The sequence below is a fragment of the Gymnoscopelus microlampas genome, assembly GCF_963454915.1.
Source record: "Gymnoscopelus microlampas genome assembly, chromosome: 10".
Lineage (NCBI taxonomy): Eukaryota > Metazoa > Chordata > Actinopteri > Myctophiformes > Myctophidae > Gymnoscopelus > Gymnoscopelus microlampas.
In genome coordinates, this window is record NC_139947.1 from 8,264,533 (window position 1) to 8,288,504 (window position 23,972).

Sequence of the window (23,972 nt, forward strand, 5' to 3'; positions counted from 1 at the left end):
TTTAAACCAGTGGTTCTCAAACATTTTCATGTCAAGGACCCCCAAATTAATTTGTAATTGTCCACGGACCCCCATCTGAAAACATTTTGTGCCAGGGAGGGAGTCCCCATACCAGATGTGTGTTGTTAAAATGTTTCAAAATGATTTCAAATAGCTGATGTATATATGTTTAAAGTGCTCATGGGTTAGTTGCTTCTTTTGGGCTTGTTTTCATATATCTGGTTGCTTATTTCTCTTGCAAAATCTGGCAACACTGCACGCACATAGAGATTGGTACATTTATACTGTAGTTAGATAGATGTGATGAGGGTTGGGGATACGGGGAAGAAGTCTTATGTGAATGTTGTTGTGAATGTAAAAAAAAACAATAAAGAAGATAGCATTTAATAGGCTCAGTCCATAGCTGTAGTTCCGGGTTCTCATTAAGCGGAATATCCGTTTCCTGTTCTAGGTCGTTTTCCCATAGCTTCGTTTGATTGGCTCGGCAACAGATTTGAACCGGAAACACACTATCACACCTTCAAATGTGTTTCTGGTTCAAAATCAGCTGCAGAGCCAATCAACACAAAGCTATGGGAAATCTAACCGGAATTAGGAAACGGGTATGCCACCTTCTGAAAAGCCTGGGACTACAGTTAGGACAGGGCCTATGTGTGGCTTCCTTGTGCAAATCTGTAGCCTACCTATGGATTGTGAATGACATCGAGATGTCACGGTGTTATCAATATGTCGTAAGTCTTACCCGAATATGGAGTTCCACACGGCTTCATACTGGCCTCAAACTACAGCTCGGGACCGCACATGGCGAAGCCTGGCTGGTGGAGTACCACAGAAGTTCTTATGGAGAGAGCTTGTACTCTCCCATGACGGTGAAACCACTCTTATCCTTCAACATGGAGTACTGTTTGCAGTACTGGTCGGCTCACTGCACTCCTACCGCAATCTTATTTATCAGGAGTCTCACTCTCGTTCTCAAACAGAAGAACTGTTTTTCAAGGACAGAATAATCAACACGTATTTAAATAGTGCCCTGCACATACCATTATACTGGCCCCTTGTGTTTAGTCTCCCCTATAAGCCACAGGATCTGGAAGCACAGAGCCAGGAAGCCTGTCCCCAGCAGATCCCCAAAGGCTGTCAGGTAGGGGATGGAGTAGCTGTCGGGGTCTGACCCATGGCCCCAATTCCAGTTGACCAACCAGTCAGCCAGGTAGAGCAGGATCATCACCTGCAGAAGTGCAGCAGTTAAGTAGAAGACGACAAAGATGAAAGTCAGGTTACCTCCCGTTAGACCGGTGATGGTGAAGAGGAAGAGCAGGTGTCCCGGGGCAACAAGGAGAAGGAGCACACGGGCCGAACGAGAGTTCAACTTGGGACCGAAGAAGGTGGTGCAAGGTGAGGCGCACTTCTTGGCATTGGGGTTTGGGGCCCCCATGGGAAGGCCGTTCATGTGCAGATAGGTGGAGATTCTACTGGCCTGGATTGCGACTAGGTTTCCTCCCACCCCATTGATGACTGGAGTGAAGACAGCCATGCCATCGAAGTTTGGATTGGAAATGGTCTTGTCTAGGATGAGACCACCAATACCGCTGATGAACATAGCGATGATGACAGGCTTCCAGCCTGAGTAAAGCACCTCCCTGGTGGAGGGGACTCTCTTAGCGATGAGCACCCACAAAGGACACAATGCCACGAACAGCATACACACTAACGGGTTGGCATAGTAATTGTTCTCTAGCTGCTTGTACAGTCCAGTTGAGATGCTTGCCAGCAGAGAAACTGTGATGAGGTCTCCCAGGCTGGAAGCCAGGGGCGTGGTCACATTATCAGGGTTGATCCCCACCTTCCTTGATGCAATGATCACACCAATCATCATCAGCCCTAGCAGCAGAGAGGCTATGAATGCAGTGGCCACGCTGGACGCACACAGCAGTACGGCATGACCCAGCCTGAACTGTTGCTCTAAGATAGAGACATAAATAACTACAGCTATAGAGGCAACAAAACCGCAAACAGTGGCCTGGACTTGGATGAGGGCCAAGTTGCCTATGATCCTCTGCCACATGTTTGGGGCTGTGTCCATCTGACCACTGTTAGCTGCTGTTGAGAGTCTTGAAGCCAGTGTCATCTCCAAGTCACCTTTGAGCCCCATTAGCACTGGAACCAATATGACGATATAGGTCACTTCTGTAAACACCTTCCAGTGCTGAACGCGGTCTAGTACCATCCCTGCTGCGACACTTCCCAAGCCGGCCAGCAGGAATGGAAACACTACCTGGTAAAGGATGGTATAGCAGGTCTCGTTCAGAGGTGCCGGTGGTTCGGGGCTTCGGTCGGTGGCGCTGGTGTCTTCACTCTCATTGCTTTGGCCTGCATTCACCGCCATCTCTGTCAAATTGTTGTCATCGTTCTCACTTGCTCTGTCCGTAAAGGAGGTGCCCTCTTCTGGGTGCTCAGCAAGGATGACCACCGGGTGAATAGAGCTGTTTGAGTTGAGGAAGGTTGGCATCAGAGGCACTCCCTCATTCGTCCCATCAACTGCCCCAGAGGACATGTCGATGCTGATGTCTAGAGAGGTTGTTGCGGGTGTAGGCTGAAGGAGGGATGGGGGACAACTTGCAGGTGGGGTGGCCAGTTTTCCCCTCGGCCGCGGTTTATGTGTCCAAGTGTCCCTGAGCAAGACACTTGACCCCTAACCGCTCCCAGGGTGCTTTATCAATGGCACCCACTGCTCCTAATAAGTGGGATGAGTAATTGCAGACGAGCAGTTACAAATGTCCAAATGTACTGCGACGAGAAATACCCCAAAGGAGCGTGACGATGCAAAGAGATATTCTCTCTTGCTCTCTCTACCTCTCTTTCTTTCTCTCTTTCACTTTTGGTCATCATGGGACTAAGTTGACGTCTGAAGGCTCTACATCACCTTATATACAATGTCACACACAACACAATCCATCGCCATGGATGCCAGTTTAGTTTGTCAGGCGCCTTTGCGGTTCGTCAGACGTCCCACTGACATTCTCTGCTGTGTTGTTTTCCATTGAAATAAAAGCAGGTTGAATTCATTAGAAATGTGTAGTAAGATATGTTGATGTAAGACATTGTTGCTGTCAGGCAGAAACCTTGTACCTCCATATTTAGACGTTTTCCTCTTCGTAAATTTATGCCGTACTTAAATTATACATCATACAAAATTAGCAGATCTACACGCCCACAACAAGTGAAAGTGGTTAAGTCTGTCTGTGGGTTTTATAAATACTGAAACGACCGAAATTATTAACAATTGACTAAATAATAACTGCTTTACATAGGATCCATTGGAACACAGGATATTTTTTGAGATATAATGATGTGATTGGATTAATAGATGCGTTCAGTTTATCCAGCATCTTAGTCACATTGCTCTGTTAAGCTAACTGCTAATTTAGACAATGAGTGCATCGTTTATTTACAATGAGCACACAGGTAATGTATAGGTGTAAAACATGGCTTCAGAGTTTATTGACAGAAGGTTGCCCATAACATGCTCAACATGACAATGGTGGATTCCTGGAAACAAAGGCTTTACAAAGAGAATAACCCAGGCTTTCCATAAAGTGTGGCGAGGTATATCTTTGTGGGAGACAGATTCAAGATTTGTATCGTTACATCTTATATATGAGTACACAAGAGTAAGATTCTTTGGTTTTGGTTCCTCGACAGTGTAGTACGCAATTTTGTATTGATTGAATACTTTATTAGACAGAAATGCAAACAGCATGAGTACAATCATACAAAAGGATAATCCAAAAAAGTCCTGTAGACTTGTTTCCATTGAAGTCCTATGTATTCAATTAATCAACACAGCATAAAAAATAACACCAAAATACAATATCATCACAATTATAAAACACTATGAACAGAGTAGAAAATGGGGGGGGGGGGGGGGTCACCTTTCTAAGGGAGAAGTGATATTTACCTCCCCCCTTTGGCCTCCTGAAAGGTGGACTTTCAGGCCTGTTTTAAAGGAAGCCAGTGATCCACATTTTAACAACAATAACAGAGAAATAATTAAGGATAGCAACAATAGTAAATAGAAGGTAAAGCAAAGTAAATTAGTCATAGCACACAAGGTGCTTGCATGTGCTATGTGCATGGTTCTACTTCAAAATATTTCCCATATGTGCATTTACACACTGCACAAGATGTGTATGAATATTTATTTAAATGAGTTGCTTATATATATATATATGCATATGTACATTTTCAGTATGTGCATATGTTTGCATGTCCAGTTTTAATATGCACAGTGTCATGTGCCAAAGTGTGTGGTATGGGTTAAATTATTGAGGTATCTGTGTGGGGGATGTTATGTGCAATTCAGTGTGTGAGTAGCTGCCTCTATGCCGACAGAGACATGCAAAAAGATTTCAATTGTTCATAATAATCTGATTGCCTGTGGGGGTTGACTTTTCCGTAGCTTAATAGTGCTCTTGGACCTGGTCTTGTTGTTCAAAGACCTGATATCGCCTAGTAGTCCAGTTCTATATGTAATTTCGTTCAAATTTTCGGGGGATTAGGAAAACTTCAGAGTATAACCAATCAGAAAATCCATGATTCCATTTGCGCAGAAGCCAATATGGTGACCATATTGGATTTAGCAAAATGGCGACCTTTGAATATTCCTTTTTCAATATCTCGACTTCTAGTGGCTAAATCTACATTTTTAGGGTCAGGAAATCCAATGGTGCTAATTAAAAATATTTACAAATGATCAATGGCACAGATTTGGGTCATAATCCTTGATTTTTGGGGGGAAAATGAAAAATGTAATGTCCGTTTTTCCACTATTTTGACTTCTAGATTACATAGGATCATGATTCAAGTGGTTAAATCTATTTTTTTTCAGGAAATACAATGGTGCTAATTAAAATCATTGATCAATAGCACATATTTACATAACAATCTAGAATTGTAATATATGATTATCTGAAGAGACAGAGACAGATGTTTTCTCTCATTGACACAAGGTTGCGTCATTTATTTACACAAACACAAACTAGACCAGTCTATACATCATCCTCACTATCATCATTGCTGTCACTAGCCAATGTATCTTGACAGTCTTCATCATTTTGGCAGTCAGCAGTACACTGACATCTGACATCTGGGATTTTGGAAGTGGCACCAATATGGAAAATTCTGGGTGCAGACCGAGCCAAAACCTAGCCGGCATTTCATGCTTTTACAGGAGCAGACAACACTGGGAGATTTTCTAGGATAGGCAAACCTACCTGGTGGAACAGCTACCTCAAAGCTGGTGATGATGTCCTCGAGGCTCTGAAGATGCTTTCTCAAACCAGTGATGTGACAGAGGATCTGCTAACTACGGTAGCTAAGTTTGTATGCACTGCATACTTACCAAAGGGGATCAAAATCGAAAACATCCCTGAGCTGAGATGGCATCTATTCTGTAAACACATGGCAGAAGGGGACAAGCTTCCACCCACCCTTGGTGCTCTCAAGCAGCATGTCCTAAGAGTCCATATCCAGGCCAGAGTGTGGAGTCAGGCACACATTGCTCAGCAGGTGTAGCCTGGTATCCAGCCTGCTTCGCTACGTTCGGCGGACTTTTTTTTCTCTCTTCGCTTCTCAGTCTGGAATGCACCCCATTGACTCGTTTTGCAGAACTACACTGGAACTACATATGTTACGTTAGGCAACGTCGTTGCTGATTGGATGTTGTTCAAACGAATGACGAATCACAACGATCACACTGTTTTTTTTGTCCCGCCCCGCACCACAGACCAATCAGAAGCCACGGCACGACTCGAAACGTTTGCCATGTCCCGCCTCCCTTGGAGATAGGAGGCATTCCAGACTGAGAAGCGAAGAGAGAAAAAAAAGTCCGCCGAACGTGGCGAAGCAAGCTGGATACCAGGCTACAGCAGGTGTTCCTTGACCCACTCAGCAATGGCTACTACAAGGACAAGGACGGCCAGCTGAAACCAGTTACAACTGAGTCCCTCCCAGCACCAGAGGCAATCATTGAGATGGTCAGATGTCACTGTAAAGCAGACTGTTCTTCACTTAGATGTTCGTGCAGATCAGGGGAGGCATGCGTTAATCCGACAGACCTTTTCTCCGACTATGTGGCATCCGCGTGCGGTTAGGGTTAGGGTGCGGGTTTGGTTCGGGTTTAGTATTGGAAACGTCGGAGCGCTGCGCTGTCGGACTAACGTACTGCACCCGCAGATCAGTGGGGCTACCCTGTACGGAGCTATGTCAGTGTACTGCTGACTGCCAAAACGATGAAGACTGTCAAGATACATTGGCTAGTCACAGCAATGATGATAGTGAGGATGATGTATAGACTAGTCTAGTTTGTGTTTGTGTAAATAAATGACGCAACCTTGTGTCAATGAGAGAAATCATCTGTCTCTGCCTCTTCAGATAATCATATATTACAATTCTAGATTGTTATGTAAATATGTGCTATTGATCACTGATTTTAATTAACACCATTGGATTTCCTGAAAAATGTAGATTTAACCACTTGAATCATGATCCTATGTAATCTAGAAGTCAAAATAGTGGAAAAACGAATATTACATTTTTCCTTTTCCCCCCCAAAATCAGGGATTATGACCCAAATCTGTGCCATTGATCATTTGTAAATATTTTCAATTAGCACCATTGGATTTCCTGCCCCTAAAAATGTAGATTTAGCCACTAGAATCCAGATCCCCTACGTAATCTAGAAGTCGAGATATTGAAAAACGAAAATTCAAAGGTCGCCATTTTGTAAAATCCAAGATGGCCACCATATTGGCTTCTGCGCAAATGGAATCATGGATTTTCTGATTTGTTATACTCTGAAGTTTCCAAAAATGTATAGTTTTCCTAATCCCCCGGAAATTTGAACGAACCTTCTTTTTTGGACATATAGAACTGGACTATAGGGGGAAGTAGCTGCTATGGTGCCTGCTGCCCCTGGCCTTGTGGAAGGTGAACTACTTACTGTATACTTGTCATGTGGCAGCATTTCAGGTCCTATGTGTTCAATGGGTATACACGTGTGCCAGTCACAGGTGTGTGACTGGCACCTGAGCATGGGTCCTGCAACTTTGACAGAGATCTGTGGTACCGTTGTGCAAATCTTGCCTGTTAATCTCTGGAAGAAAGCTTAAGGTTCCTCAGAGAAGCAAGGGTGAGGAACCCTCTTCTTGGGGTGTTGTCCTCCTAGGACGGCCACTTTGTGGTCAGTTTATTGTTAGGTTTAGGTTAGGATTAGGTTTAGGCATATTTTTTGTGAGGTTACACACCAGATAAGTTAAGTGCATTGCATGGGCAGTTTCAATTTGAGGGATAATTTATCACAGACTAGAGTCCTCATTGAAAACAGGGCCGCTTCTCCCTACACGCATACTACGCAGGTTGCGTGGGGCCCCGCCTACCCGCCGATCAAAGGAGCCCCCTCTCCGCCCCCTCCCTTCAGCAGAAAATAACGTTCATTACTGCGTTCACATCAGCGCAGGCTGCGCAGCGCTGCTTGTCACCCTAAAACCGAAATAAAGTAACAAAAAAAGTAACTTTATCCGCGGGAAACCCGAAAAAAATCGCGCGCGCGTGCATGTTTCCCGTATCATGCGTAGAGCCCCTGTGGAGTCTAAAGCGGCACTGATTGAAAATAATGAGGAACTGGCCCTACTAAAATAGAGAAGATATACATCCATTCTTCATATAAAATGTGCAATTACCAACAAAACTAAATCGTCCGAATGAAAACATAACGATAATGTAGAACTGATAATCGGCTGGTTGTTTAGAACCGGCTGGGTTGTAAGGCCAGCTAGTCGTCCTGAATTGCAATCTGGGAGTAACTGGGTTGTAAGGGCAGCTCATCTCCTGGTACTCTGGCGAGAGTTAAGATGCTCTTCAAGGGTCGCTGAGGACACTGGCTTAACCAGGGCATCCAGCGACCTTTATACTGCTGGCTGTGCCCCTGATGTCCCCATGGTGTTCCATACATGGAGCTGCCCATGTCAGTTATGCCCAAATATGGGACCATGACGTCAGTCCTGGACGTGCCGGCCATCTCCATATATGGAATCTCTGGGAAGGGTTAGGTCGATCGTCTCCATTTATGGGGATCTCTATATATAGGCCAGTGCTGGTATGTATGCCCTGAACGTTCGCAACAGATAATGACAAACAAAAAAAAATGTAGGACTTTGTTATTTAGTAGAATAACAAAATGAGGGAGTAGCATAGCTTGCAGAACCCATGTTCAGGTGTCAGTCACACACCTTTCAGCAGGTGTGTACTGGCAGGTCCCTCAAAAAAAGAGTGAATACCAAAAGAAGCAACCAACTGACTCTGGTGTCCTTGTGTCTTGAGTGTGTTGTCCATTCATCCAGATTGCTGCCCTGCTGGAAGCAGTTTCACTGAGATGTGGTATCAATTGGAAGCCTGCGACGAGGTGTGACGTGTGTGTTTCATGACAGTAGCTGTTATGACTGTTGACATCGAGTTCCATGCAAAGTGCAGCAGTGCAATTCATGTGTGTGTTCTGCGAGTGTCTATGTGTGTGCAGTCTTCTCCCCAGTAAGCCACAGGATCTGGAAGCACAGGGCCAGGAAGCCGGTCCCCAGTAGATCCCCAAAGGCTGTCAGGTAGGGGATGGAGGAGCTGTCAGGGTCTGACCCGTGGCCCCAATGCCAGTTGACCATCCAGTTAGCCAGGTAGAGCAGGATCATCACCTGCAGAAGTGCAGCAGTTAAGTAGGAGGCGACGAAGGTGAACGTCGGGTTACTTCCCCTCAGACCGGTGATGGTGAAGAGGAAGAGCAGGTGTCCCGGGGCAACAAGGAGAAGGAGAATACGGGCCGAACGAGAGTTCAACTTGCAACCAAAGAAGGTGGTGCAAGGTGAGGGGCACTTCTTGGCATTGGGGTTTGGGGCCCCCATGGGAAGGCCGTTCATGTGCAGATAGGTGGAGATTCTACTGGCTTGAATTGCGACTAGGTTTCCTCCCACCCCGTTGATGACTGGAGTGAAGATAGCCATGCCATCGAAGTTTGGATTGGAGACAGTCTTCTCTAGGATGAGACCACCAATACTGCTGATAAACATAGCGATGATGACAGGCTTCCAGCCTGAGTAAAGCACCTCCCTGGTGGAGGGGACTCTCCTAGCTATGAGCACCCACAAAGGACACAATGCCACGAACAGCATACACACTAAAGGGTTGACAAAGTAATTGTTCTCTAGCTGCTTGTACAGTCCAGTTGAGATGCTTGCCAGCAGAGAAATGGTGATGAGGTCTCCCAGGCTGGAAGCCAGGGGCGTGGTCACATTATCAGGGTTGATCCCCACCTTCCTTGATGCAATGATCACACCAATCATCATCAGCCCTAGCAGCAGAGAGGCTATGAATGCAGTGGCCACGCTGGACGCACAAAGCAGTACTGCATGACCCAGCCTGAACTGTTGCTCTGAGATAGAGCCATAAATAACTGCAACTATAGAGGCAAGGAAACCGCAAACAGTGGCCTGGACCTGGATGAGGGCCAAGTTGCCTATGATCCTCTGCCACATGTCTTTGGCATTGTCCATTTGACCAATGTTAGCTGCTGTTGAGAGCCTTGAAGCCAGTGTCATCTCCAAGTCACCTTTGAGCCCCATTAAACCTGGAACCAGTATGAAGATATAGGTCACATCTGTAAACACCTTCCAGTGCTGAACAATGTCTAGTACATACCCCGCTGCCACAGTTCCGAACCCGGCCAACAGGAATGGAAACACTACCTGGTAAAGAATAGTAAAGGAGGTCTCGTTCAGAGGTGCCGGTGGTTCGGGGCTCCGGTTGGTGGTGCTGGTGACAATGCTCTCATTGCTCTGGCTGGCATTCACTACGATCTCTGACCAATTGTCGCCATCATTCTCACTCGCTCTATCCGTGAAGGAGGTGACCTCAGTGAGCTCGTATTCGCCTCCAGTGGTGTTCTCATATCTAACCTTGTCTAGATGCTTGGCAAGGATGACCGACTGAACAGATCCATCCGAGTTAATGAAGGTCGGAATCAGATGCACTCCCTCATTCTTCCTATCCATTACCCCAGAGAACATGCTGATGTCTAGAGAGGTTGTGGCGGGTGGTGGTGTAGGCTGAAGGAGGGTTGGAGGGCAACTTGCAGGTGGGGTGGTCAGGGGCAAAGGAACACCTTCCCCTGCCGCTCCTAGTGGTGTGATGGGAGCCATTGAGACACCCTTGTCCAAGTTAGTGTGACCTAACCCTTCTAGGGACTGTTGAGATCCGCTGTATAGACTTGACGGAAGCTGTCCAAGGTAGTGGGATCTAACCTAACCCCCTCTGGGGACCTTGAAGTAGTGCTGTATAGACTGGATGCAAGAAGTTCTCTCATTCTCTGTCTACTTCTCTCTGTCTCGCTCTCACTCTCGCTGTCACTCTCGCTCTCGGCCGTCATCGGACTACTTTGACGTCTAAAGGTTTCTACGACACCCTTATATAAAAAGACAGATGTCACCCATACAACAGAAACTGTTACCATGGACACCTAACAATGTCAATTTGCGCAGGTGCTTTTGCAGTTCATTGAACAATCTTTCTCTGGCACTGGATCCACTTACTTCCAACAGAAACAGTTTTATGCTGTTCTGTTTTCCATTGAAATAAAATGTGTTTTTGATTCATTAATCCAAACTTTCAGTAAGCGGGCGAGATAAGTGTTTCGTTTTTGGCAAAATGTTGCCAGGGATGTCTGTTTCGCTGCCTCGAGGCGCAGCACAGGTCAGTAGGCTCACAGGTAGGCTGTCGGAAAACCACAGTTAATGTAGCCTATACTCATAAAAAATGAAAATATAATTTAAATGGTTGTAAATATACGTATTATCGCAATGTGTAATAATATTGCGGTGTGGTCAACGGTATGTTTATTTAACGGTCAATTAAGAGCTTAATCGGAAACCCACGTTGTGTTTTTTCAATCACTTTTCATAATGTAGTTGGAAAATGAAAAAAATACTAATAATAAATAAAATAAAATAAATGAAAAAGTATTTGAAAATACACAGACCCTCAATTGTTAGAAGGACAATATCAGTCACCAGAACCACATGGTTAAAATGGAGTTTAACCATTACAATGGGTTTGTATAGGAAGGGGGCGTGTCTAATAAAATGAATATCAAATATATAAATACTGAACAACTTAAAAACTGTCTGGGGTGCTCACAAAAGCCAGAGGAGACATTAAAATGACCACAAAAATGTTTGAAAGTGAAATATCCCTTTAATACATACAGACACTTAATACCTATCAGCACTAGGACCCTACAGTGGTTGTTTTGGAGCGTATGTCAGTGTTTTTTATTTAAAACTGTATTCTGGGAATCGCAGTTCTAACAGACAACAGAGCTACCAAAGCTGTCTAAAATGGATCTTTCACTTTGAGAATAACAATTAGCAGTAGAGCCAGCGATTCCCAAAATAAAATTAAAATGAAAAAAGGGTCCTAATCATCATTGACATTAGTAAGACAAAACTAATAGTAATGATAATGGAACTTGCTGCTAACATTAACAATTGACAATTCATATTATTAATAATAGTGCTAGAGCGATTCTCAAAAAAAAGGATCCTATCTTCATCATCATCGCTGCAGTAAACAAATAATAATACTTATGTGATAAAGTGAACAGGTGAGATAGAGTTACATTTATACGCTTCTGCAACTATTCTAAGCACAATAGTACATGGCTATGGGAGAACACGCCCGAGTCCACCCCCATGATGCAAACACAGTAACAGAAATACATAATACAATAGGATCAAGCCATAGTCATACATTTAACACAATGTAATTGTTTCAAATATTTGGAATGTCAGATCTTCCTTTCTAACTGTATTAGAAGTCCAGTATGAATACGTTTAGTGGAAGAAAAAAAATAGCAGAGCGTTTTCAGTATAGTTCAGTAATGAGTAGCGGTAGATATAACACTATTGTCTAATTTTGTTTTTACTGTCGTTTAAATCTTGTCTTGTCTTGCCTGCTAGCAGCTGCCTATTTTGGCCCCTCTTGCCCTATCATTTGAATCTGGAATTGTCTTTTTACTTTGGATTTGTTCGGTGACTTTAAGACTTTGAACTTTGTTTGTTTAAGACATTTACCGGACTTCACCTGCTCTGCTGCCTCTGTCGTCTGCTTTTGGGTTCTCTCCTCTGACACACCGTTAGAGATGTACCTGGTCATCTCCTTTAGGCCACTGCGTGCAGCACTGCTGGGTTTCTGCTTCTTGTGTTTGGATGTGTCTTGATGAGATGCTTTGTCCAGGTTGGAAGGCAGGGGGACATTGTGTCCCAGGAAGTTCTGCGGTACCCCCAGGCTTGTCATCTTTAGAGACATATTTCCGAGCGGAGACAGATCCAGTAACGGCATAGAGGCAGCAGGGCACAGTGTGTCCGTATTCAGGAGTTCAGCCCCGGCCCTCTCTTCCTGGGTGACCATTACTCCATCCAGGACCTGCAGTCTGGAGAGACGCTGCACTAGCGCAAGTCTGTGTACGGAACGTCTGCTCACCAAATTGTCAGTAAGAGAGAGTTCAGTCAGCGAGGGAAGGACTTCTAGCTTGTCAAGTTCTGTAACATCCCTTAGACTGTTCTTGTCAAGGAACAGGCGATGTAGTTCAACCATTGGATCCAAGTGGTTGAGCTCTCGGATGCGATTCTCTGCCAGACGCAACTCCACCAGTGCTGTTTGGCCTATAAAGGAGTTATGACTGAAGGCATTGATACGGTTTCCGTCCAGCACCAGCTCCCTGAGACACAGCAAACCCTCCAAGCCCTCCACCTGGCTGATGTCATTACTTTGAAGGAAGAGTGATTTAAGATTCTTGAACCTGCTGAGCTGCAGCTTGGCCATATTGGAGATGCGATTATGACTCAAATGTAGCACCTCTAGGCTGCCCATCAGTGGCTCCAAGCTTTCCGCCGGGCCATCTCTGCTGCCCTTGATCTGCTGACCATAGCCACTGGAGGTGACTTTGTGGTATAACATCTGTCTGTTGGTCAGGTGCGCTTGAACCTGCTGTCTGGGTAGGATAGAATCAATGAAATTGTAATTCAGTTTTAGAACCTTGACCTTAGGCAGGTCAATCAGGCCTGAAAATGACTTGAGGTTGTTGTGCTCGAAGTTGACAGTGTGCAGGTTTTGGAAGAGGTCTGCTGGAGCCAGGTCCACCATCCTAATGGAGCAGGACCGCAGAGAGAGGTGAGTAATATCTGAGTAGTTTGAGTTTCCCAGCTTCTCTGCCAGCATATCTGGAGTCAGCCGCCCCCCAAACACCTCCTTTGCATTCTCCTTCTCAGTGACTTCCACTGCAATACCATCCAGTGCTTTTAAGGAGGGCAGTTTGAACACCACATAAATCCGATAGTGTTCTGTTCTCTCCACGAAAGGGTTCCCATAAAGATTGAGAATGACAAGCTTTCTCAGTGGCTTCAAATAACAGATGTCTCGTGTGGTGCAGATATGGTTGTTGCCAATGTAAAGCTCAAAGAGAGAGCGGGCCCTCTGGACGCCAGACATGGAATCGATGCAGTTATTCTCCACAGACAGCAAGTGCAGGTACGGCAGCTGGCCCAGGACAGAGGCCTCCAGACAAGACAGCTTGTTGCCATTCAGACTGAGTTTAGACAGATGACTCAGTTTGGGGAGCCCATCCATACTGGTGATACAGTTGTCATCGAGGGACAGCTCCTCCAGGCGCAGGCAGTTGTCCAGTCCCTCCAGTTTAGAAATGTCATTGTTGTTGAAGGAAGCCCAACGCAAGTTGATCAGCTTATCAAGGTTGGACAGCCTGGAGAGCCCCTGGCTGTCAAGATTCAGGGCTGTGATCTTGTAACTCCAGCCAGGATCTGGTTCTCTGCTTAGGTCCCAGGTTGCTGGGCTGATTTGGCATAGGAGCTGGGCTGTTGAAAGCAGGCTGAGGCTGCATGGTTGATCACTGTCAGTACAGCAGTGAGCTAGAAGAGACGACTGGTTAATTATGGAGGCAGCAACCCTTTGAACAGCAACAGCCTTGTCCTCTGCCACCAATACATTATCCAAGTGTGTGAGGTCCTTGAGACGACCCAGTATGGTCATTCTGACTGTCTCCGGCCTCTGCCAAGGGTTGTGCCGAGTGTCCAGTTTCTGAAGAGAGGGGGCATGTTTTCTGAGCACGGTCGTCTCCTCCCGTGCTTTTGTCAGCTTGTTCCAGCGCAAGTCCAGTTCTTTCAGCAGTCCCAGCCCCCTCAGCCCTTCCAGGGTCGCTAAGTGGTTATGGCTGGCATCCACAAACTCCAAATTTGGCATTTGTGAGATGTCATCGAGGCGTGTCAGCTCGTTGAAGCTGATGGTCAGTTGCCGCAGTGCCTGCAGGTGGGATATCTCTGTTAGCTTATTCAGGCTGTTGCCATTGAGATTCAGTATAGTGATCTGGCTGAGAACATCAGCTTTGGCCACATTAAGCAGAATCTCCTCATTCAGGCTCAACATCTTGGGCCGCGGTTTGAGCACAGGTTCCATATTTAGGGCCTTCTCATCCAGGGAGATCTGATCTCGGCCCATGCCAAGGCTAGGGATGGCAGACGGAGCTGGGTGCTGGGTGATATACTCAAAGTCAATGATGTACTCAGGCAAGACCAGCTCATGGTCAAACACAAACCACTGGCTTTGTGTGAGAATTGACGCTGCACAGCAACTGTGCACACTACGATAAACAGAGTGGGCTTTGGGATAGCAACTGCTGTCTACTGGGTCTCCTTCCCGGAGAGGGAAGCATCGACCAAAGAATACTTTGGCAAGAATTATCTGACCATATCTGAACTGGACAGTGTCCTTCCTTAGTTTGGAGGAGCTCTGACTGGCATGGCGCTGTGCATACTCAATCCTGGGCTGTTCAGCCACAAACAGACTATTGGATAAGGGCACAGCGCCCTCTCTGCCTAAGGCCTTAAACATTTCGGGATTTTGAAAGCCTTCTTCTGCAATGTATAAAGTTCCATTCTGCTCAGTGGCACTTTCAGGGTCAGACCTGTAAAACAAGTAGTCCAGTCGTTGTTTAGAGTTTTGCGAGAACACAGAGAAGAATCCTTCAAAGCCTAAGAGGCTATGAAGTTTATCATCAAAACGATGCATCAAAGCGCGATTGTGGATGCGGATAATGTGGTTGACCTTGACACCGGTGATGCCATGATGCAAGTAGTCTGGAGCTGAAAAGCGGGATTGCACAAGATCATGACAGGACATGAACCAAGCATCTGCAGAGCAACCTTCTTCAAAACGAACATTTCCCAAAGTCTTCAGCTCTATCAACAGGCAGTTGACCATAAACGCATTCCTGCTTGTAGCTTGAGACAATCTGTACTTATACCAGGTTTCAATCTCTTCCAACTTCCTGTCCCAATGTTTGAGCCTCCCCCTCAGTGTTTCCATCTTGCAGCGTAACTTCTTGCAGCAGTGTAGCCTCTCTGAGAATTCACACTCCAGATTTTTTATAGCATAACGGAGTGCCCTGATGCACTCCACGGGCACTTCTAGCACAGTCTTCTTCTGCTCCAGAAGACTGGCCTGGATCTCTGCCAGTTTCCTCTTCTGAGCAGTGCGGACACGCATGTTATAGTACATCATCTTTTTCATAACTGTGGACTCGGCTGCTTGCTTCACTTGCTTGCTCGAGACATCATAGGTGTCAAGTCGCCGGAGGCCAGGCAGGTGGTAAAGGACATGGGTTGCATAGTTAAAGAGCAGGCACACCGGGTTGGGGATTGACAGGGGGCCCTTCAGTTCCAGTTTTTTTAGATGTGGCAAGTTGGCCAGCAGGGTCAGCTCCTTAAAGGAGCTGATTTTGTTCCCAGATAGATTAAGGTGTTGAAGGTTCTTATTCAAATCAAGGCTATGGCCTATGTTTTCAATACAGTTGTCAGCAAGGTTTAGTTCTTTCAGTTCTTTAAGTGTATCCAGACCCTCAATATCAGTAATGTAGTTATTGTTGAGCCACAGCACTTGAAGATTAACATGCAACTCTAAATTCTCAATTTCGCTGATCTGATTATCATAAAGATAGAGCTTTTGTAGGTGAAGGCAATCTTGTATCCCAGATATCTCCTTCAGTTGGCATTCGACCACCCAAAGCTCTCTGAGCAGAGGGCAACATTCAAGGCCTTTGATTTTTCTTATGTTTTGACTTACTATTGTAAGCTGACAGAGCCTTTGAAAGTGGCAAAGCCCAACCATCCTGGGAAAACCATTGAAGAACATCTCCAGGGAAGTAATTGAGCTCAAATCCTGTGTGCCATAATATACTCCATTAGCAATGCGCAATTCTTTGACGATCTCTTCATCTGTTAGGCTGTTAGACTTTTTCAGAGTTTTAGCCCTGCATAATTCTTTGATGATCTCTTCATTTGTTAGGCTTTTAGGCCTGTTCAGAGTATTAGCCACGGAGAATTCATCGCCCATCTCTTCACTTGTTAGGCTTTTAGGTCTGTTCAGAGTATTAGCCATGGAGAATTCACCGCCCATCTCTTCAACTGTTAGGCTTTTAGACCTGTTCAGAGCATTAGCCATGCAGAATTCATCGCCCATCTCTTCATCTGTTAGGCTTTTAGGTCTGTTCAGAGCATTAGCCATGCAGAATTCATTGCCCATCTCTTCATCTGTTAGGCTTTTATGTCTGTGCAGGGTATTAGCCATGTAGAATCCATCACCCATCTCTTCATCTGTTAGGCTTTTAGGTCTGTTCAGAGCATTATCCATGTAGAATTCATGGCCCATCTCTTCATCTGTTAGGCTTTTAGGTCTGTTCAGAGCATTATCCATGTAGAATTCATGGCCCATCTCTTCAACTGTTAGGCTTTTAGGTCTGTTCAGAGCATTATCCATGTAGAATTCATGGCCCATCTCTTCAACTGTTAGGCTTTTAGGTCTGTTCAGAGCATTATCCATGTAGAATTCATGGCCCATCTCTTCAACTGTTAGGCTTTTAGGTCTGTTCAGAGCATTATCCATGTAGACTTCATCGCCCATCTCTTCAACTGTTAGGCTTATAGACCTGTTCAGAGCATTAGCCATGTAAAACCCACAGCCCATCTCTTCAACTGTTAGGCTTTTAGACCTGTTCAGAGCATTAGCCATGTAGAATTCATCGCTCATCTCTTCATCTGTTAGGCTTTTAGGTCTGTTACTGTCTTTCAGAATAGGCGTGAAAGGTTCATCATCATTTTTGGATTCCTCCCCCCAGTCCATGGTCCTCCACCTGGATTAATTATATATAATATATAGCTTTAAAAAAAAATCTAAATGTTGTTAATGTGAAACTCTACTTGTCTGTGTTTCTCAGTGTTGGCAAATTTACCAGCCTGTTCCTTCTTTCTCTCTGCCTGTCTCTTTCTCTCAATCTTTATGTCTCAATCTGTTTCCGTGTCTCTCGTTATCGTCCTTGGACGAAGTCGGTGTTTAAAGGAATCTACATCTCCGTATATATTTATCTGGCCAGAGTTCTGATATGACGTCACACACTACACAAACGGAACCACTGAATTTCGATTCAGTTATCCGACAAAACAGTCTAATGCTAACAGAAATTTAACACCGTTATTGGTACATCACTGCCATCGGTACTATGCCGACCTGGAGGATTTCATTGCTGTTCTATTTTCCATTGAAATAAAAGCAGTTTGGATTAATTGCTGTAATCCAAGCTAATAGTGACAATTTGTGCCATTTTCCACTCTCTCACGTACCCTCTGTAGTATCTCCACATACCCCTAGGGGTACCCGTACCCCCATTTGAGAACCTGTTATATAGCGCCTCAACCATTGCAAAGAACCTCTGAAGTACCAACTTTTTTTGTGTGTGGCAGGGTTCATACGTGCTCTGTAATCAAAACCACTGCACTGAATGTAGAGTGGAGATTGAGTGTGTGTGTTTGTGATATCTATCTATCTATCGATCTATCTATCTATCTGTGACCCTTTATGCCCATATATGGAGATCCCTGACATCATCAATATGATGTCATAAACTGGCCTTAACGGTAACAGTTCCTGCACTAAATATTCTGACAACCGGAACCAACCTTATATTACATAGAGGTTCTGCACTATTATATCAAAATACGATTTTTGGAGAGACATTTCTTAAAACCTTCTTGGATAAACATTCAGATGACTGCGATCATTGAACATTTATGAACTGCACTTTTTTCCACTAGCACCTGCAATCATGATGAATGTGGCAGAGGAGTACCAGGTACCAGACCAGAAGCCGGACGAGGACGCGTTCCTGCACGTGGACACCGATGGCGTGGAGGACACCAACCCGGCCCAGAAGACGGCCAAGAAGAAAAACAAGAAGAGCAAGTCTGTAACACCAGCTACCGAGGCAGAGGTAGATGGGGTGGCCACCATAACGGAGCAGCTAAAGAAACAGGCTCTAGATGACAGGGAGAAAGAGGAGGCTGATGGAGAGGATGATGGTGGCGAAAACACCGCAGGGAAAAAGAAGAAAAAAAAGAAGAAGAAAGGACCTAAAACTCAGACTGACCCCCCATCTGTGCCAGTCTGTGAGTTATACCCAAATAGAGTATTCCCTGTTGGACAGGAGTGTGAATACCCTGTGGTGCAGGATGGTCGTAGTGCAGTGTGGCGTACCACCAACGAGGAGAGACGTGTGCGGGACAGGGCCGACGAGGAGATGTGGAACGACTTCAGACAGGCCGCCGAGGTCCACAGGCAGGTCCGCCAGCATGTCCGCGGCTTCATCAAACCCGGTTTGACCATGATCGAGATCTGCGAGCGGCTGGAGAACTGTTCTCGCAAGCTGATCAAGGAGAACGGGTTGAACGCGGGCCTAGCCTTCCCCACCGGCTGCTCCCTGAACCACTGCGCCGCCCACTACACCCCCAACGCGGGAGACCCCACCGTCCTGCAGTACGACGACGTCTGCAAGATAGACTTCGGCACGCACGTCAACGGGCGGATCGTCGACTGTGCCTTCACCGTTGCTTTTAACCCAAGGTATGACAGGCTGCTGGAGGCCGTGAGAGACGCCACCAACACCGGGATCAGAAATGCCGGAATCGACGTGCGTCTTTGTGACATCGGAGAGGCAATTCAAGAAGTGATGGAGTCGTACGAGGTCGAGCTCGACGGGAAAACGTATCGAGTGAAGCCGATCCGAAATCTGAACGGTCACGCAATCGCTCAGTACAGAATACACGCCGGTAAGTCCGTGCCTATTGTCAAGGGAGGAGAAGCGACGAGGATGGAGGAAGGAGAGGTCTATGCCATCGAGACGTTCGGTAGCACAGGAAAAGGCGTGGTGCACGACGACATGGAATGTTCTCACTACATGAAGAACTTTGACGTCGGGCACGTCCCCATCAGGCTCCCTAGAGCCAAGCACCTGCTGAACGTGATCAACGAGAACTTTGGCACGCTGGCCTTCTGCCGCCGCTGGCTCGACCGCATGGGCGAGAGCAAGTACCTGCTGGCGCTGAAGAACCTGTGTGACCTGGACATCGTGGACGCCTACCCACCCCTCTGTGACTCCAAGGGCTGCTACACTGCTCAGTTTGAGCACACCATCCTGCTCAGGCCCACCTGCAAAGAGGTGGTGAGCCGGGGTGACGACTACTGAGCCTGGTTGGATTTGCTGATACCACCCCCTCTGATCATTTATTTTTATTTATGTCACTATATAACAATTTAACCCATTAAGACCTGGGGCGATTCTTTAAAAAAATCTAAATCCTAACAGTTTTTTGAAAAAAATATAAAAAATATGTTTTCACTATTTTTCAAAAATAGCCAAAGAAATCTAAAGTGACACAGATGCGTTCCCGGTCTTAATGGGTTAATAAAATAAAAAAGATATATTTCAAAAATAGATCTACATGTGCACAATGCATCGTATCACATCTTGTTGTTAGCTTGTAGATCGGCTATTTACGCTATTTGTCGTATACGAAGAAGTATAAGTATATGGTTTAAAGAAATGTTTAAACCCCCCCTTCCCCCTCACACACACACAACCCACCTCACGACACACCACATCCACATCCCAACCTCTCCAGAAAATAAAACACATAAACATGGCCTGCACTCTCTGAAACAAGAGCCATGCTCACCTTCTTCTGTCAAGGTAAAATAAAGATACCAAATGCCACTGTAGTGTAAAGTACCCATAATACATTTTCAGTACCACTTAACAGCCAGTGGCAAAGAGGGGGACGTGGCTTTCTTGGCAGTGGCTGAAGTTTGTTTTTCAGGTGTCAAGCTAATGTAAAAAGGTGCTGTAAGAGATATTCTTTGGTTAAAAAAAAATTGTTAAAAGGTTTATTGTGATTGTAATAATTGCTATAGAGCACAACGACTTCAGCGTCTTTCAGGTGAAGGACCCTTTCCTTTGCTGAGAGAGAGAGGCGAAGCAGGGACCCCCGTATATCCAACTTTACCTTTTATATTCATCTTTAGAAAGCCTTCCATGCAACTTGATGAGAGGCTTTCAAAGCTCGCCATATCTAACTGATCTCAACAATGTCTGTTGACCGTTGAAAGATTACTAGCTTGGAAGACAGATGTTGTCAATATGATGTCAGTCTTGCCCAAATATTTACGTCCTGGCTCTGTAGCAGTGTTGCCAGCTTTTGTGAGAGAAATAATAAAGCAGGTCTATGAAAACAAGACAAAAAGAAGCGACTATTAAGGAACATGAGCACTTTACACCATACATCGGCTATTTCCCCTATCTTGACTTAGGGTAAAAAAGGTGGAACATTTTAAATACACACATCTTGTATAGGGGTCCTTGCCACAAATATTTTCAGATGGGGTCTGCCGACAAATACATATTGTAACGTTTTCGCACATCAAGCTCGTATCGAACTCCGGTCTCCAGCTTGGCAGACCGGCAGGTAACAGGCAACGCCAAGAGAGCTAGCTCCCTTGGAGGAACGAGTTACGGTTGCGGGGTCGCTACACTACCCCCTCCTTTCAGAAGCGCGCCCTCACGCTTCACTTCGAGTCCCTCACGTCAAGGCACGCTCCACCGTTCCTCATAAGGATAAGGATAATTCCTTTTAACAGGTTGTTCATGAAAGTCCTTGCGGACTTGTTTCCAATGAGAACCTGTGAGCAATTAGGGGTTAAGAGTCTTGCTCAGGGACAAATTTCATTTCATCGACACATATGCTGGCCTGCCCTGGAATCGAACCTGGGGCAACCAGGGCCTCTGGCTCCCTAGGCAGGCTCACTAACCACTCAGCCATGGCCACCCCTGAACGAGAGAACCTGAACCTCAACTGCTTCTGACACCTGTAAATGTAACGTTTCCAGGAAATGGAGGCAGAGACGTAAATGCATGGTTTGAGGCTCCGTCTTTATATTATTATTCCAACTTACGAACATGGAAGTCAGTATCACAACGTTTATCTCTCGTAGCGTAAGACTCACAACAACAACAACAACAACAGCACCGTCATTTCCCCCAGAAGTCCCACCCCACAGTCACTCTCATTGGCTGGCAACACCCAGAGTGTAAGACCCCAACAATCTCCACCGGGCCGCTAGAATATCAATTTGGGGGCCCTTGACATGAAAGAACACTGGTTTAAACAACATTAGGAAGCCCAAATAAGCAACTACACTTTAAAAACAAGCCCAAAAATCTGTGGCCTAACAGAGCTACTTTTGATAATTCTGTGTGACAGTGTAGTATGTATGATCAAGTAGGGCATTCATTTATGAAACAATCACACCCAGTGTGAAGAGAGTGGTGCCTTTGAAAGTGTAACTGGTTGCATCCTTGTGTTGCAATCAGCAACAATATGTTGTCACGTGACACGTGACAACATATTGTCACGTGAAGCTTGACCAATCAGCCGTGCTCAAACATACGGACGGACATACGGACGGACGGACATACGGACACACGGACAAAGTCAAATGTAGCAGTGGTTGGCACCACTCAAAAACACAAAAAGTTCGGATATGGAGATAAGAGGATTATGTCCGACAGCAACAAAAAGCTGCCGCCCCCCCCACCTCCCTATTGGTTACTTAATTTGATGTGGTGCTGAATGTGTTTGACCAAATCATATACATTCAGAAGTAGCCAGCAGAGGTCATGTTTCTCATTGTAGATGGTGTTGAAATGTGTGCATTCCATAGGCTACTGTTGTTGTAGAGGGCTGCCTGCTCTGTTTGTGGTCTAGTACGTTCCAGTAAAGAGGACGAGAGCTCTCTCTCTATTGGTGATTTAAAAGTCACTACAGGGGTGAAGAGGCCTATTGTTGAAGAGAATGAAGAGCAGGTCAGGGATTGGAAAGCGCCAAAACAAACTGAATATGCAGGTACAACAATGACATCCTGTGGCCACTCGGCCTTTTTCTTTTTTTTTCTTTTTTTTTTTTTTACAGTCTATGCATTGGTTCTCAAAGTGTAGGTGGTCCCCAGCAAAATGTGTTACCGTTTTTGAACATTTTTGAACAATTTGTTTAAAACGTTTTGAATCATTTTGATTTTTTTAACACAACTTTTCTGTTCATGGGGGGTCCCTGGCACAAAACAAATTTCAGGTATGTGGTCAGATTTCAATTTGGGGGTCCTTGGCACGAAAAAGTACTACTGGTCTATGGTCCCATGTGTCTAGAATTATTATCTTTTTTTTCCCAACTCGCACCACTAAAGAAGATTAATTAAAAACCAAGCAAATAATTTCACATTTCCTTGAAGCTGATATCATAAGCCAATTTCATTCCAAAATTATTCTAAATATGTATATCTTATGTTTAATTATTTAGCTGTTTATTCCTATCATTTACATAGTTGGTTCTCAAAGTGGGGTCCGGGGACCCCCAGGGGTTCTTGGGGGGTACCAGGGGGTCCTCAGCACAATTAGTTAATATAGCGCCACAATCATTTTAACCACTTTAACCATATGTTATACTTTGTCTATTCAAAAATAGCAGATATCCAAGCTAATAGCTATTTTTGAAAAATCCCACAAAATATTTCTGAGGTGGGGGTCCGCAGCCAAATACATATGATTTTGGGGGTCCATGACAGGAAAAAGTTGTTTGAGAACTACTGATTTACATTATGCCTGGCACAGAGCTGTAGTAGCTCTGAAACATGACTGAATCATGGAACCACTTGTTCTTGGTTTGAAAATGTTTTACGTTTACCACCCGTACATCTACACAAACGTTCAAATTTCAAATATAAAGTGCTGACCTTACAGCCACGGATGTATGAAGTTTAAGCGCCCGGGTCTAAGTACCCATATATTCTGTATTGTTCAATAAAAAGCATTTTAATCCGATCAGTGGCCATTTTCTTTGCTTTTTTTCCTTCATAATCGTTTAACTTTCTGCGCCTATCGGTTGGGAGGTATATTGCACTCTGATACATTATACAAAAAATGGCCGCCAATCGGATTAAAATGCTTTTTATTCAACAATACGGAATATACGGGTACTAAGACGCGGGCGCTTTAACTTGTTACATCCGTGGCCGTCAGATCAGAACTTTATATTTTAAATATGAACGTTTATGTAGATGTCCGATTGGAAATGTAAAACATTATCAAACCAGGGTCAAGTGGTTCCATGACGCTTGTGACAGACGAGCGTCATGTGAACCATGGCTAAGAGCTGTAGCGGACAGACACTACCACCACCAATAAATTGAGACTAAACCCCAGACGACGGAACAGATATAGCTAACGACCGGCCTAGGTGAAAATACCAGATGTACAAGCTCACAACACGTCGCATGGTATCGCATACACGACTCGTCGTGAGCTTGCAGATCTGCTTACTTTCGACTCGACACGGTGCGCGTCATTGGCCCCGCCCCTCACGTGACGCCAGCGAAATAAAACCCCGGCATTTTCCAGCAGCGAATATTTCAGTTTCAGTCCCTTT

The 23,972-nt window shown here is 45.2% G+C and overlaps 4 protein-coding genes across 4 annotated transcripts; 1 reads left to right on the plus strand and 3 right to left on the minus strand.

Annotated features, from left to right (window-relative positions):
* Positions 1–1,042: 1,042 nt before the first annotated feature.
* Positions 1,043–2,554, minus strand: LOC311053233 (solute carrier family 41 member 1-like; the record flags this gene model as incomplete). Its single annotated transcript, XM_084068691.1, has 1 exon — positions 1,043–2,554. One exon carries the CDS (start codon positions 2,552–2,554, stop codon positions 1,043–1,045), a length of 1,512 nt encoding a protein of 503 aa, XP_083924817.1.
* A 6,007-nt stretch (positions 2,555–8,561) lies between these two features.
* On the minus strand, positions 8,562–10,241 carry LOC311053234 (solute carrier family 41 member 1-like; the record flags this gene model as incomplete). The annotated part of the gene is made up of 1 exon (XM_084068692.1): positions 8,562–10,241. One exon carries the CDS (start codon positions 10,239–10,241, stop codon positions 8,562–8,564), a length of 1,680 nt encoding a protein of 559 aa, XP_083924818.1.
* Positions 10,242–10,279: 38 nt separating this feature from the next.
* Positions 10,280–16,380, minus strand: LOC311053235 (leucine-rich repeat-containing protein 9-like; the record flags this gene model as incomplete). The annotated part of the gene is made up of 2 exons (XM_084068693.1): positions 12,181–16,380; positions 10,280–10,504 (listed from the first exon to the last, which is right to left on the minus strand). The coding sequence occupies exons 1-2, from the start codon at positions 16,300–16,302 to the stop codon at positions 10,280–10,282; spliced, it is 4,347 nt and encodes a 1,448-aa protein (XP_083924819.1). The 5' UTR covers positions 16,303–16,380.
* Positions 16,381–18,271: 1,891 nt separating this feature from the next.
* Positions 18,272–19,684, plus strand: LOC311053236 (methionine aminopeptidase 2-like; the record flags this gene model as incomplete). The annotated part of the gene is made up of 1 exon (XM_084068694.1): positions 18,272–19,684. The coding sequence occupies one exon, from the start codon at positions 18,272–18,274 to the stop codon at positions 19,682–19,684; it is 1,413 nt and encodes a 470-aa protein (XP_083924820.1).
* Between the last annotated feature and the right edge of the window lie 4,288 nt (positions 19,685–23,972).